This window comes from Leptonychotes weddellii, chromosome 15 (assembly GCF_054177405.1).
Source record: "Leptonychotes weddellii isolate Sample4059 chromosome 15, ASM5417740v2, whole genome shotgun sequence".
In the NCBI taxonomy this organism is placed as follows: domain Eukaryota; kingdom Metazoa; phylum Chordata; class Mammalia; order Carnivora; family Phocidae; genus Leptonychotes; species Leptonychotes weddellii.
The window spans coordinates 317136-329636 of record NC_138383.1 but is presented as its reverse complement, the minus strand read 5'-3'; the positions used below and the strand labels follow the sequence as shown (position 1 = coordinate 329636).

General features: G+C 49.5%; 2 protein-coding genes across 4 annotated transcripts in view; one reads left to right on the top strand and one right to left on the bottom strand.

The window, feature by feature from the left end:
• Positions 1 to 12501, top strand: part of TBCD (tubulin folding cofactor D) — a 164939-nt gene that overhangs the window by 50140 nt on the left and 102298 nt on the right. The gene's annotated exons all lie outside the window — the stretch shown is intronic.
• ZNF750 (zinc finger protein 750) lies at positions 1077 to 4588 on the bottom strand. The gene is made up of 2 exons (XM_006740509.3): positions 2622 to 4588; positions 1077 to 2481 (listed from the first exon to the last, which is right to left on the bottom strand). Exons 1-2 carry the CDS (start codon positions 4058 to 4060, stop codon positions 1773 to 1775), a joined length of 2148 nt encoding a protein of 715 aa, XP_006740572.1. The 5' UTR covers positions 4061 to 4588; the 3' UTR covers positions 1077 to 1772.

Here is a 12501-nt window from a genome sequence, read left to right as displayed (position 1 = left end):
GAGAGCGTGGGGTGGGGGAGGGGCAGAGGGAGAGGGAGAGAGAGAATCTCAAGCAGACTCCCCGCTGCGTGTGGAGCGTGACACGGGGCTCAGTCTCATGACCCTGAGATCATGACCTGAGCCAAAATCAAGAGTCTGATGCTTAACCAACTGAGCCACCCAGGCACCCTCTGTTGTGCTTTTAGAGACAGATCTGAAGGGCCTGCCGGCGTCTCCGTGGCTGTGTCTGTGATGTGTGAGCTCTGGGGGTATTCAGTGAGGAGGGGTCAGTCGTGGTGCTGCAGGCACACACGGCTCCACAGTGGAAATCTGCAAGTAGTAATGCCCTGTGCCTTCCCCGAGAACTCTGAGGTGTGCGTCTCCTCTCATGATGCACGGTTGCAGGAGGGCTGGACCGTCGTTAACTGTCCCTGGTTCCTCTTCTTATCACTTAGGATGATGCATGACACTTTTGGGTGAGCTATAAAACAGTGGTCTCCGAATCTTTGCACCCTTGACACGGAAGGTCTGTGTTGTGTGTAAAGCACGAGGCGAGAGCTTGTCTGTGGGGTGCCCTCTGATGTATGGTTTTGCTTCCTGCAGGATGGTTGACTTGCCGGAAAGCAGGGGTATCCTATTTTTGTTCTTTGTCAAAACATTTTGGTGTACAAAAATGAAAGAGCCCTGGCATGCTAGTGAAGGAAGTGCGCGTGTTCCTCGGGTTTGTGTTGTAACCCTAGATGTTTTGGGTTAACGGCATGTGGTTGTCTGAAGGCACGGCTCAGCACTGCATGGCTGTGCCCACTGGCCCTTTGTCACCTCAGGTGACGTGTCGGAGGACGGGGGCCCTCTGGAGAAGTGGGAGGAAGGGGTCCTGTGAAGGCCTGGGGGTGGGCCATCGGGAGGCAGTTGTAGGAACTGAGACCTGGGGAGCCCCAGGTGGGTGCGTGTGCCGGACTCGGTGGCTCGCTCACACACGCACGGCAGGTGCTCTCTTTCTGTTTCACTGCTGCCTCACCTTGCTCCCTTTCTCATCGCCTTTGTTTGCTGTGGCAGACTAAAGCATCACACACAGTTCATGTATTCTTAAAGTCACTTACGAGTTTATTGGAAAATTAGCGATATGTACATCATTTTAGAAAGTGGAAAGTGCGGCTGAATGAGTCAGGAAGTTCACCGTAGCCTCATGAGGAAGTGGAAGACACTAGCTACCGCTGCACCAGCAATGTGTTTTCCCTACTGGAGATAAATCATAAATAGCCTCTTGATGTTGTGTGTTACTCACTTGTAACAAATCACATCGTTTTTACATAGGGCACTTTAATGACAGTGCTGGAAATGTTTTCTCCTGGCATTTTTTTTCAGTAATTGTTATTTACTTGAAAACACACAGTAGATTTGATAGCAAAACAGTTAAAGCAGTTTGTTTTAGTGCTAAGGTATTTATAAGAAAAGTATTTTTAAAAGCTTTCCTATAAGATGGCATACACCTAAAAGGTGTCTTTTAGTCTATGTATTCAGTGTGACATTTTACAAAAACAAAAGGCAGTGTTTAACCCCTCAGTTTTAAGAGTATGAGTCATTTAAATATTTTTACAACCAAAAGTAGAAGCACCTTTGAATATTCATGTTTGATATTTACAGAAACTGAACTGAAATTGCAGCTTCTTTTTCTTTCTTTCTTTTTTTTTTTTTGAGAAGAAAAAGAAACTACATTGAAAAAGCGAAGGTGCCAGTGAAGATTTGCTGAACCTACTTTGGAAGGTGTGTCTGCAGCCTGCGAGAGCCGGGCACTAGGACACCCGTGTTCTTTTCCGAAGAGTGAACACTCTGGCTGTGTCACTCTGCTTTGTCTTCTTAGTTCCTTGCTGGGACTTCCCTGCATCCCTTGGACTTGTCCTCTTTTGCCCTCTGGGTCTGAGGTCACATTGAGCCTCCTGGCTTTCCGTGGCACTGAGAGTGGGTGCATCATGTTGGCAGGTGGACTCCGGGGCCATGGGTTCCCCATCGCCCACCCGGACGTTCCCCGGGCTGTAGGCTGCCAGTTGGCAGAGGGCCACAGCCGCCGTCTGCTTTTGCTCATCGCTGCTGTCCACCGCTCTCATGTCCCGGGCCTTCACGGTATGGGTTGTTGATGGCACCTCACCAGTGTCAAGGCCATTTTGGTTTGTCTGAGTGTGGTCTGGCCCATCTTCGGAACTTTCCATCTCAGTGTTCTGAGCAGCTGTGGTGGCAGGTCCTGCCTCTTGCAGTGGGTTGTGGAAGGAGGGTCTCGGAGTCAGGGCATTGCAGGGGTCTTTCACCGAGAGATTAAGAGGCATGTCCTGCAGCTCTGCAAAGTCCTTGTACACAGGGCTGTGCGTGGCTGGTTTAACCTCAGGTTTCTTGGAGAGGTTCAGCGGAGCTGTCCTGGAGCCATCCTCTGGGCTGGAAGGGGTGGCCTCTGTGCCATGAGAGGCACTTCCTGTCTCAGCTGGAGCATCTCCGTTCATGGCGTCAAGACTGAAAGAGGGAAAGAGAGGCCTTAGTAGGAACCTTGCTTAGAAAAGCTACTGTCTAAGGCATTTTGAGCATGTATGAGCTTGGCTAATTGAGCACAACCAGACACATGCTTTGGAGATTTTGAAAATGAAATTTCTTACCTTTTTGGAGACTCGTCTCTGTTTTCCAGAGCTTGGGAATGTGGGCACTCGGTGCTTTTCTTGACAGGCTTGAAGGCTGTCGGGCTGTGTTCGGGCTGATGGAGCCTTCCCAGGGAGATGGAGGCTGGCTTGTCTGAGAGGCCGCACAGCCCGGCACATGGCTGACTTGTCTGTGTGAAGTTGGTGGGACTCGGCCTTCCTGGGGAGCCTGTGGCTGCGCTGCCTGCTCGAGGGCTCATTTTGGTTCCCTCTGTGTCCCTCTGCTCATCTTTGGAGGAATCTTTAGCATCGGGAGTTGGGCTCTCCTTCTCAAACTCGGTGTGTTTTTTGTGGGTGCTGGAAGGACTTGACTTGGACGGACTCAAGGCCGGGTAGAGCAGGGCAGCTTCTTCCAGTAGGTGGGAGCTTTGATCTCTGGAAATACCCGAGACGGGTGGGAGTCTGAGACCGTAGGAGGAGAACGCACACTCTGGTCTGTAAAACCCGTAAGGGATTGGCAGGTTGGAATGGTACTGCGGAAAGAACCTGTAATGGTCATATGCTGAGGGGGGGTTCAGGTGCTTCGGGACTGGCCCCGGGGGGGGCAGCAAGTGCCTGTGGTCTTGGGCCCCGTAGACGGACAGCAGGGGGGCATCACACTCGGGTGAGTTCCCAGAAAGCAGGTAGGGTGAGTAGAGAGCGGCCAGTCCATGCTCTGTGTAAAAGTGCGGCGAGTACTCTGGGATCGCAGGGTGCACATAAGGGGAAATAGCACTAAACCCCTTTGTAGAAGGGATTTTGTGTGGGAACTCAGGCGGGAGGAAAGGCGAGCCAGCTTTCCATGGGTAGCTGGGAGCATGGAATGCAGACTTGGTGTGGAAGGAGGGGGCTTTGGCTGTGGGGTTGGGCAGTGCCAGCCCTTTGGGAGCCTCAGCGTGTTCTGGCCCTTTCAGTCTGTGCTCTCCCACCGGGACAAATGCCGAGGGCCGCACAATGCCCTCCAGAATGGGCTGGGTGCCCCTGCTGGCTTCTGAAGCTGGACTCAGGGGTGCTGCTTCCTCGTGGAGAGCAGGCTTCTGTCCTGAGCACCTGTGGGGCCCACGTGCCTGCAGTTCCAGGTTTTCCTTTGCGTCGTCCTTGGCAAGGCTTTGCTGGAGCTTGGCATCAAAGTTTGGGAGCCCGTTTGCGACAGGCTTGGCGGAGGTTGGCTTTGCTGCGGCATCTGGCTGATTGGTTTGCTTAGGGTCCAGAGAGTTGGATTTGGGGCACTTAGGGACGCGGTCCTGCTCTGACACTAAAGTGATGGAGTTTTTGCAGAGACCGTACTTCATGTGGTTGAAAAGGTGTGACTTTTCATTGCAAGTGAAAGGACACTGGAAACACTTATACTTAAAGGGCTTTCCTGGAGGCCTTGGGATGTAATGCGGCTTTTTTGGTTTTCGCTCTTTGAGAAGACTCATGTTCTTTCTTGTGGTGTAGGCGCTGGTGTTCTCGCTGGTCCAATCCCTGCTGGCTCCTGTCTAATTATGATCTGGCGGTTGCTGCTTCTCCTTTGCTTCCTTTCCAGGTACTTCTATTTGCAGACAGCTCCACGTGTTGTGGGTCTGACAGGGGAAGTCTTGCTCATTGGGGCTTGTGCTGCAACAGAGGAGCAGAGCCTTAGGGTCAGGACACTAGCCTGTTGGGTGGAGAAGGAGTTAGCCCGGCTTCATAACAGATCACCTGCAGGTACGGAGGGGTCACTATCCTCGTCAGTGTGAGGATGAGATGAACACCAGCTGCTCCCTACTTGTAACCTGGCCGCCAGCCCCCACGATGTTCCTGTTTCCTTAAGTCTGACCTGAAAGCGTTGTCCTGGGGCCAAGAAGAGTAGGGTGTGCTAACGTCAGCTCCGAGAACACCTGCAGTTCTTTGAGCTTTGGGAATCTTTGCCCTGTGACCTGAGGCCTCTGATGCCGGGAAGGTTGTAGACTGAGGCCAAGTGACTGTTGTTGGGACCCCCTCCCCCCCATCCATGTCCATGGAGTCTGTGGTGCTGGTCTGACTGCGCTGACCATGACTACGGGAGCCTGGTCTGTGTGTGACACTCACATTGCTTAATTAGAGCCGGGAAAGTCTGAGTGTGACACGGAGTCAGTGCTCCTTGACTGTCCTGTCCTGTTTAATCAGGTTGTGTTCTACCTGTTGGTACTTAGAAAAGAATATTTAAATATGCAGTCCCACCTTACTGCTTCCAAAATCAAATGAAAAGTCAGCTTTATCTGTAAGTAGCATTTATGCTGTCTCAAATACAAATATATAAGTGCTGTGTTTATGTTGACTCAGATGGTTTTGAGATGCTATCAAGGTGAGTTTCTGAGCCCTGTGAGGGACCGAACATTCTCCTTCGCTGCCGTGTTTCCACTGCCCACCTCATGAGCACTGTGGAATAAGCTCTTGCGCTCACCCCATGCCTGCCCGGCCAGCAAACACAGATGCGTGTGGACCGCTGAGAGCATGTCTGGCCCAGGGCATCTGCCTGCCTTTCCTGACCTTACCTCCAAATGGTGGTGCCTGTTTGAGAGATGGTTGGATTGTGGTAGGACACTATCCTAGCCTTACCCTTTAGGAAGTGGGCCGGGGGCCGTCCTTGGCAATGTCCTGGGCTGCAGGTGTCTCTGGCCTTCTGTACCTTCCCCCAGGGCCCTCCTCTCCCTGATCCCTGCCCACTCCCAGGCTTAAGCAGAGGTCTCAGCCTGGTTTCCTTCAGAGGCTGCTCCGCACACCCCTGGGGCACTCTCTCTGCCTCATAACCCGAAACTGAGAACAAAGACATGAGGCCTGGGAGGATCTTGCATGGCCCAGCGGCGTGGCTGGGTGCCCCGGACCAGCCCATGGAGTGACTGTGTCTAGGAGCAAGCGTGTGGGTGGGGAGGCTGGAGGGCAAGGGGAAGCGTCAGGGCCCGCTCTTTCACTCAAGAGCTTCAGCTTCTAAATGTTTTCAAACAGCTTAAAAATAAAGTTAAAAGGAAATGATTTAACAAAACTGTTTTCAGATGTAGTTTTGCTTTAAGGACTGGGCAAATGAGGTCGGTCCTGAGCCTCGTGGGATTTCATGGATAAAGCATCACCTTCTAGACCTTGGGCGGTTAGAACGTTCATCTGGAAAACAGCCTTTTAAAAATAGAGAAATACATATGGGAAATTGAAGAGACTTGTTTTCACAAAATAAAAGTTAGTTTCTCTGAAATGCCTTTCCTTGCCATCCCACACACTGCGATGAGATCATTGATGGGGGCAGGAGGGGTGGAAGCAGGTGGAGTTTGGGATTTCACTTGGATACCTTACATTTCTGAGAAAGCTCTCTGATTTTATTCTCAGCAAACTGGTTTCTCTACTCATTTATTCATATTCCTTAAAGACACAAAAAAGCACTCCCCCTGCCCCAACTGACAAACTGCTGTATTATCATCCATTGTTTCCAGAGATGGATATTTACAAGAAGTGGTTTCTGCCTGTGTCTGTGGCCCTTCTGTTGTGAGGAGTTTCTGCAGAGCAGTAGTGGTGAGGCCTGTATTTTGGGTGAGAAACGAGACTTTTGGCTGCCCTATGACCGTGACTGGAGGGGCGTGTGTCGCAGAGCCCTGGGCGGGGGAGGGGGGGCGGTTCATTGGTTCACCCTGCCCCTGACCTCCTCTCCCACCCACTGCGTGGCTGCAGGGGCTGCAAGGCAGTGTCAGAACCCAGCATGTTCAACATGTAAGCATAGCTTTGCGTCCTTCTAAACTTCCCCTCTTATTAAAGGGAAAAATGTGAAATAACTCTTGATGAGTTCAGCCCATACCTTGGGGGGTAGGTATGCTCTGGGCTACAAAAGCACAATTTCCTTGCCGCCCGTCGGGAAGCGATTCCAGCCAGCCCAGGCCAGCTAGATAAGTCAGCGGGCATGTGCCGGCACGTCTCACCATGCTCCCTGGTTCTGAAGGCGTGAGAACCTCTGCAAGTCAGGTTCCCATGATAGTATAGGATATGTTATGGCAAAGATCCGAAAAGTGATTTCATCACTAGCTGGAAGCATCATGATCAAAATGATGACAGTTGCAAAACTTTATCAAGTGTGAACCCAGAGTCCAGCGATACCGAGAGTGGACACAGATGGACCACCACCAGCATCCAAAACCCTGGAGCGCAGATGAGTGAAAAATTCCCTCAGGACTTAGGAGAATGGTTCAGATGTGCTAAATAACGACGTGTTAGTTTTAGAAGCAGTTTTCTTTAGCGCTGCTGATACTTTTAGGCAAACACGTAAATAAACCTATGTTAAATTTATCAAACATTTATAGGAGGCAAGTTATATTTATCTTAGTGTCACCTAGAAGAATAATTTGGGTAATAATTGGTTTTATGTTAATATATACTTTTTTCAATCAAGTGATGTTGTGTGTAAAAGTCTGGTCTGAATTTTTGTTCTTTGTTCAGTTAGCATACAAGGACAGTTAAATAGGTTCTCTGGGGATCATGCCGGTGCCCTAGGAGGTGAGAGTATCCCAGGGCTGACCTGTGGGAAGGGAAGCCTGCGCTGGGCTCACAGGGGCAGTAGTGTTAGTAACTATGGGTAAACTGACCTCTCAGGGTTGCACAATTCACTAATTAAAACAAGGGAGCACAGCTGCTTCAGATGCCGATGGAGACGGGCGTATTCACTCGGTCATAAAAAGGCAGTAATGTCAGAGACATAAGTGGGATAAAATGGAGGCTCTGGTAAGCTTTCGAAGGGAACAGCCTATGTAGCATGATGGCAGTCTGCGAGTTCTCCTGTGAGGGTTACCAGGGCGAAGGAACTCGACCTGACTGCCCGGGACCTTATCAGTCTCGCCCTCTTTAGGGACACGGTTTGTGACAGTCTCTGCCAGGCCAGTTTGTATCCGCTGGGCTTGGTGCTTGCTGGCAGCTGCTGGTGTTAAATATTCCCCAAAAAGGGTATTGTTGCCAAAACAACACAATCGAGAACTTTAACTGTTTGTAGTAGGTTTGGATTTGCATTGAGAGGTGAGGTTTTTCTAAAGGTGCTGAGAGGTGTTTCACATAGCCTTTTCCTGGAGACGGCATGTGTCTTTCTTAGTTAATCTGTATCTGGAGAGCTGCTAATAATGCAGGACCCCTTTGATTTGGCTTTTGTTAGAGAACTGCAGTGTTAGCACGTTTTAAAGTTCAGATGTTAGCTTGGTCCTCCAAGGAGGTTTGTGTGTCACAATGTTGTTTACTCTTGATCAGCAGGAAGTGCTGGGAGCTGCTCCTCACGCACCTTCCCTCCCTCCCCGTCAGGGTCAGAGTGGCTGTCACTGAAATGTGGGGTCGCGTCTGTCCTCTGCCTGCCTCTGCGACATCCTTCCCCGGAGTCCTGTCAGGCTAAGCGGCCCGTGTACACAGCGTCCACACCGAAGGGGAGAGACCTTGGGGGTGGTGACTTAAAGCCACACACAGGGCCCTGTGTGAACTTCCAGAGGTTTTCCTATCTTATTTAAAGATGCCCCTTTTGTGACATCAAGCGTTTTAAACATCTGCTTGTATTGAACTGATGTACTTTTTTGCCTTAGAAAGTGCCGGGAGCCGGCCCTGGCTGCCGCATTTCTCCTCCTGCGGGGCTCCTGCTCACAGGCCCGCCGGGCGTCTGGGCATAACTGCCCACATAGCACTTTGAGCAACCTGTGGTTTCGGTTGGCCACAGGGTTTTGTTTGCTTGTTTTTGAAGTTCTAAATTGCCAATGCACTATCTTTCGATAGGTTCCTAAGTGTGGACAATTAATGTCGTTGCCAGTTGTTAAGATAAGAATAATAGTGGCTGGCATGGGGTTTAAAAAGTTTCTAAGGAGTTTGAAATCCAAAAAACAGACAAGAGAAAAAGATTTTTTTTGTAACTTTGATAGGACACAATAGAGGTAATTACAGCTTAGCTTTATAGGACACTGCTGTGACGGGCTGGCTAAGTATGCTTGTCATGCGTGTTACCTATGAACTGAACTAATGCTGTAATGGTCCCTTCGGTGCTGTCCGGCTGTCTGGCAGGGAGCCTCGTCAGGTAGAGCGTTTTGAAGGGCATGCTATAATTACAATATTGTGATGTGGCGTTATTGCATAACCCAAGGACACGCCATTGTCGCCTACCCACTGGGGTGTCGCAAGAACGAGATTTGTGAGTTTTACTCCAATTGAGCTTTTCCAGTGATTAACCACCACTCCCTCCCAGACTCTTGGTTCTTTAAAATGAAGAATAAACTTCAGGACAACCATGACCTAGGGAGAAAGACAGTTTTCTAGAAGGGAGTTTAGAAGAATGGAGCTGGAAAAACAAGCAGGGCTCTTTCTAGTTTCAGCCAGAGATCCCAAGTTACAGACATACGCTCTCACTAGTAAATGTATGCAGCTTCAGCGTTTGACAGTCTGTTCACCAGAGCCGGCCCCCCTCAGCATACCTGCCTCGTTTATCCCGAACAATACCAGTTTGAGACATTGGGAGGACTTTGTTAATGCAGAATAAAGGTAGTAAATGTAGACAGAATTTGCTTAAATAAAATCTGACTTTGGTCAGACTTGGCCATTTGGTCAATAATTGTTGTAACAGGTTTATGAGAAACTTTGTAAGGGGGAAAAAAACCCTTTTTGTATATTTAGGGATCCTCTTTGGTTTTCTTCCTTTTGTTTTGGTAAGCACATGTCAAGACAGTACTTATTTTAGGGGCGCCTGCGTGGCTCAGTCAGTGAAGCATCTGCCTTCGGCTCAGGTCATGATCTCAGGGACCTGGGATTGAGCCCCGCATTGCGCTCCCTGCTCAGCGGGGAGCCTGCTTCTCCCTCTCCCTCTCCAGCTCCCCCTGCTTGTGCTCTTTCTCTCTTTCTCTGTCAAATAAATAAAACCTTAAAAAAAAAAGACTACTTATTTTAAATTTCAGGAAGTTTTAAAAGTAGCCTGTAAATTCAGCAATTGTCTCAACACATATGTATATATGTTTACCTGTGTTTATATATACATGATCTTTTAATGTTGAAAATTACTGTAGTTTTAAGGTAAGGAACAGATAAGCACATATGTTTGAGTTTTAGTTTAAATTTTATGTAGAAATGAGGACTTAATTTCCAAATAAACTTGTTCGTACTCTTAGAATAAAGTGTAAGCCTTATTAAAAGTTTTGTAATAATGGTCTCCTTTCCAGCGATGCACCTGCTGGTCCTGAGTAATCCTCAGAGTAGAGCAAGGCAGAGCAGACACCTGGCAGGTGGTTCATTGAACCATATAGTTAGTTCAAGATACATCTGAGAGCAGTTTTGAAAGAAAACTTGAATTTGAGAAGAAATGGGTACTTACCAGAGACGGGCAGTGCTGGGAGCGGTTAGGTCGGGAGCCGGTGGCTGACGGTGCCCAAGAGCAGGACCTGTTCTCACGCTCGCTCGCTGGCTGAAACTGGAGCCGGCTGTTCCAGTGGGAGGGGTTTAAGTGTAGGAGTTGAGCCCTCGGGGCGTAGAGATGCACCTGATATTCCTCCTGCCCGCAGCTACGATTCATGTGTTTGCACCCACCGAGCTGCTGAGGAGCAGCGTCACCAACGGGTTGGCAAGCCAAGCACCACTCCTGTGCCTCGTGGAAGCTCCCTGCTTTGGTTTTGAGAATGCCATTTTAGTGCTGCCCAGACGTCTGTTCCTGGGCTGGAGGGTTAGATGTGTTTGCGGTTAGAAAGAGATTGAGGGGGTGTAGGTGGGACTCTGACCAGTGTTTGATGTTGTAACGAAGACACCGTGTGTGAGATCTTGTTCAGAACCTTCAGCATATGTAGTAACAGCAGGTAGACCCCGAGATTTGGTCTTAAATCCATCTCCCCTCGAAGGCCACACTCACTGGTGTCCTCGCCCTGAAGGGTCTGAGTGAGCCTTTATCTCTTTGCCTTTCTCTCCTCACCCTTGTGCCTGGGAATCTTTGCCTGCCATTCCCCCCTGGGAATCTTTGCCTGCCCCCCCCCTCGGGCTGGGGGGGACCTCAGCTGCCTTGCCGCAGGGGCCTGCCAGTGCACGCCCAGGACTGGCACTGAGCACCGAGCTCGCCGCAGGGCGGCTGTGTGCCTCTCACTGCCCCTGCTCTTACATATAACTGAGATGCTGAATTCTTGAGCAAGTTTATCTCCCCCCGCTGCTTAAACTGCTTGATCTTTAATCCGTGGCTGTCAGTGAGGCTGGATGTGGTGTTGGTTTGGGGACAGGGAAAAGAGGTGGTGTGAGCTGGGGTCGGGCCTGCTGTCATGCATGGCACATCTGGCATGGTGGTGCAAGGTCAGGCTTGCCAGGCCAGATGCTGTGGGGTTTTTTTTAATTTTAATTTAAGGCTTAGGATTTTACTTTGCTTTATCTTTATATTGAATTCTTTAAAAAAAAGTTTTTAGTTACTTTTGTCCAAATTGGGCATCCATATAATTTAAAGGGCAAAAAAAAAAAAAAAATAGTTCTGTAAGTCTCGTCACAAAACAGTAGTTCATTGCTGTTCTTCTTACCTGTGGCTGGGTAACAAGCCATCCCAAAACTTGGTGGCTTAAAGAACCACCGTTTTGTTACCTCTCATGACTCTCTGTGTGCGTCAGGAGTGTGGGCCAGCCCCTATGGGCATGGCATGCTTCATTGAGCTGGTCTGGGGGTTCCATCATGGTGTCATCCACTTTGTGTCCTGGAGGGGATGACTGAGTCCTCTTCTCCAATGGTCTCACTTCCCAGGCCTCTCCAAGAGGGTGGTTAGTGAGGCATCTCTTGTGTCCTGCTTCATCTGCCCAGACTGGGAGGGGAGGACAGCAGGCCCCATGTCTCAGTGGCACGCTGCCAGGCAGCTGCCCCTCCCATCTCTGCCTTGAAGCAGCACCGGTACCTTTTCTTAGCTAAGTATTTTGGTGTTTACTTCCTTGATTCTAAATAACATTACTCTGTTGCTACTTCTGTTCCTTCTACCTGCTTCCAGCTCCCAGTTTTGGATATTGTCTGCTGACTTCCCTTTGAGCAAAGTGAGAGTTTTGCCCTCTGTCTCCTCTGCCCTCATGCTTGCTTCCCTGTCATCCTGGGATTGCCTTTCCCTCTCTCCTGTATCAAAAGCCCGCTTCTTGGATCCCATGTCTTCTCTCTGGGGTTAACTCTTTACACTGATATGGAGCACATCCTGTTTGTAGGCTCCTGGGAAAGAGTGCAAGAGAGGCAGATTTGTAGAGACATTGAATGGTTGATGGTGTCTTTATTCTGCCTGGTTGATAGTCTGGTTGGGTATAGAAACCTGGGCCAGAGATTGTTCAGCCTTGGTTTTGAAAGTGCTCTCCTCTGCATGTAGCTTTCACTACTGTGCCTGCCCATTCGGACTTCCTGATTCTTTCCCTCCAGCATTTTAATATGAACAATATTTAGAGAGAGAGCACGTGAGCAGGAGCGGGGGCAGAGGGAGAAGGAGAGAGAGAATCTTAAGCAGACCCTTCACTGAGCACAGAGCCTGATGTGGGGTCCATTTCAGTACCCTGAGATTATGACCTGAGTCAAAACCAAGAGTCAGACGTTTAACCGACTAAGTCACGCAGCCGCCCCTAATGTGAACGATCTCAAACATAGAGGTAAGTTATAAGAACCCAACACTTGGAGTCTGTGATGAATGTTTTACTATATTTGCATTATCACAGAGGTCTCCTGGTGCCTCAGTCTGGGGTGGGGTGATTCCAGTGTTCCACATCTTGATGGGGACAGTGCTTCTCAAAGCTCTTAAGAACTGTGCAGTTTTTACCTTTAAAAAGAAGTATATGCAAATAGTTAATGACATGCCTGCTGATGTGTTCAGGGGCACTGCTGGTGGGATTTCTTCCGTCAGAGCCGAGTGTGTCTTATTCTAGAATTTTATGCAGGCGGTGACTCC

Bases quoted from the DNA above. Each gene is read 5' to 3' on its own strand.
- ZNF750 (XM_006740509.3), bottom strand. From the start codon at position 4,060: ATGAGTCTTCTCAAAGAGCGAAAACCAAAAAAGCCGCATTACATCCCA. The intron at 2,482-2,621 runs GTAAGAAATTTC...TCCCTCTTTCAG, and splicing joins AGAGACGAGTCTCCAAAAAG to TCTTGACGCCATGAACGGAG.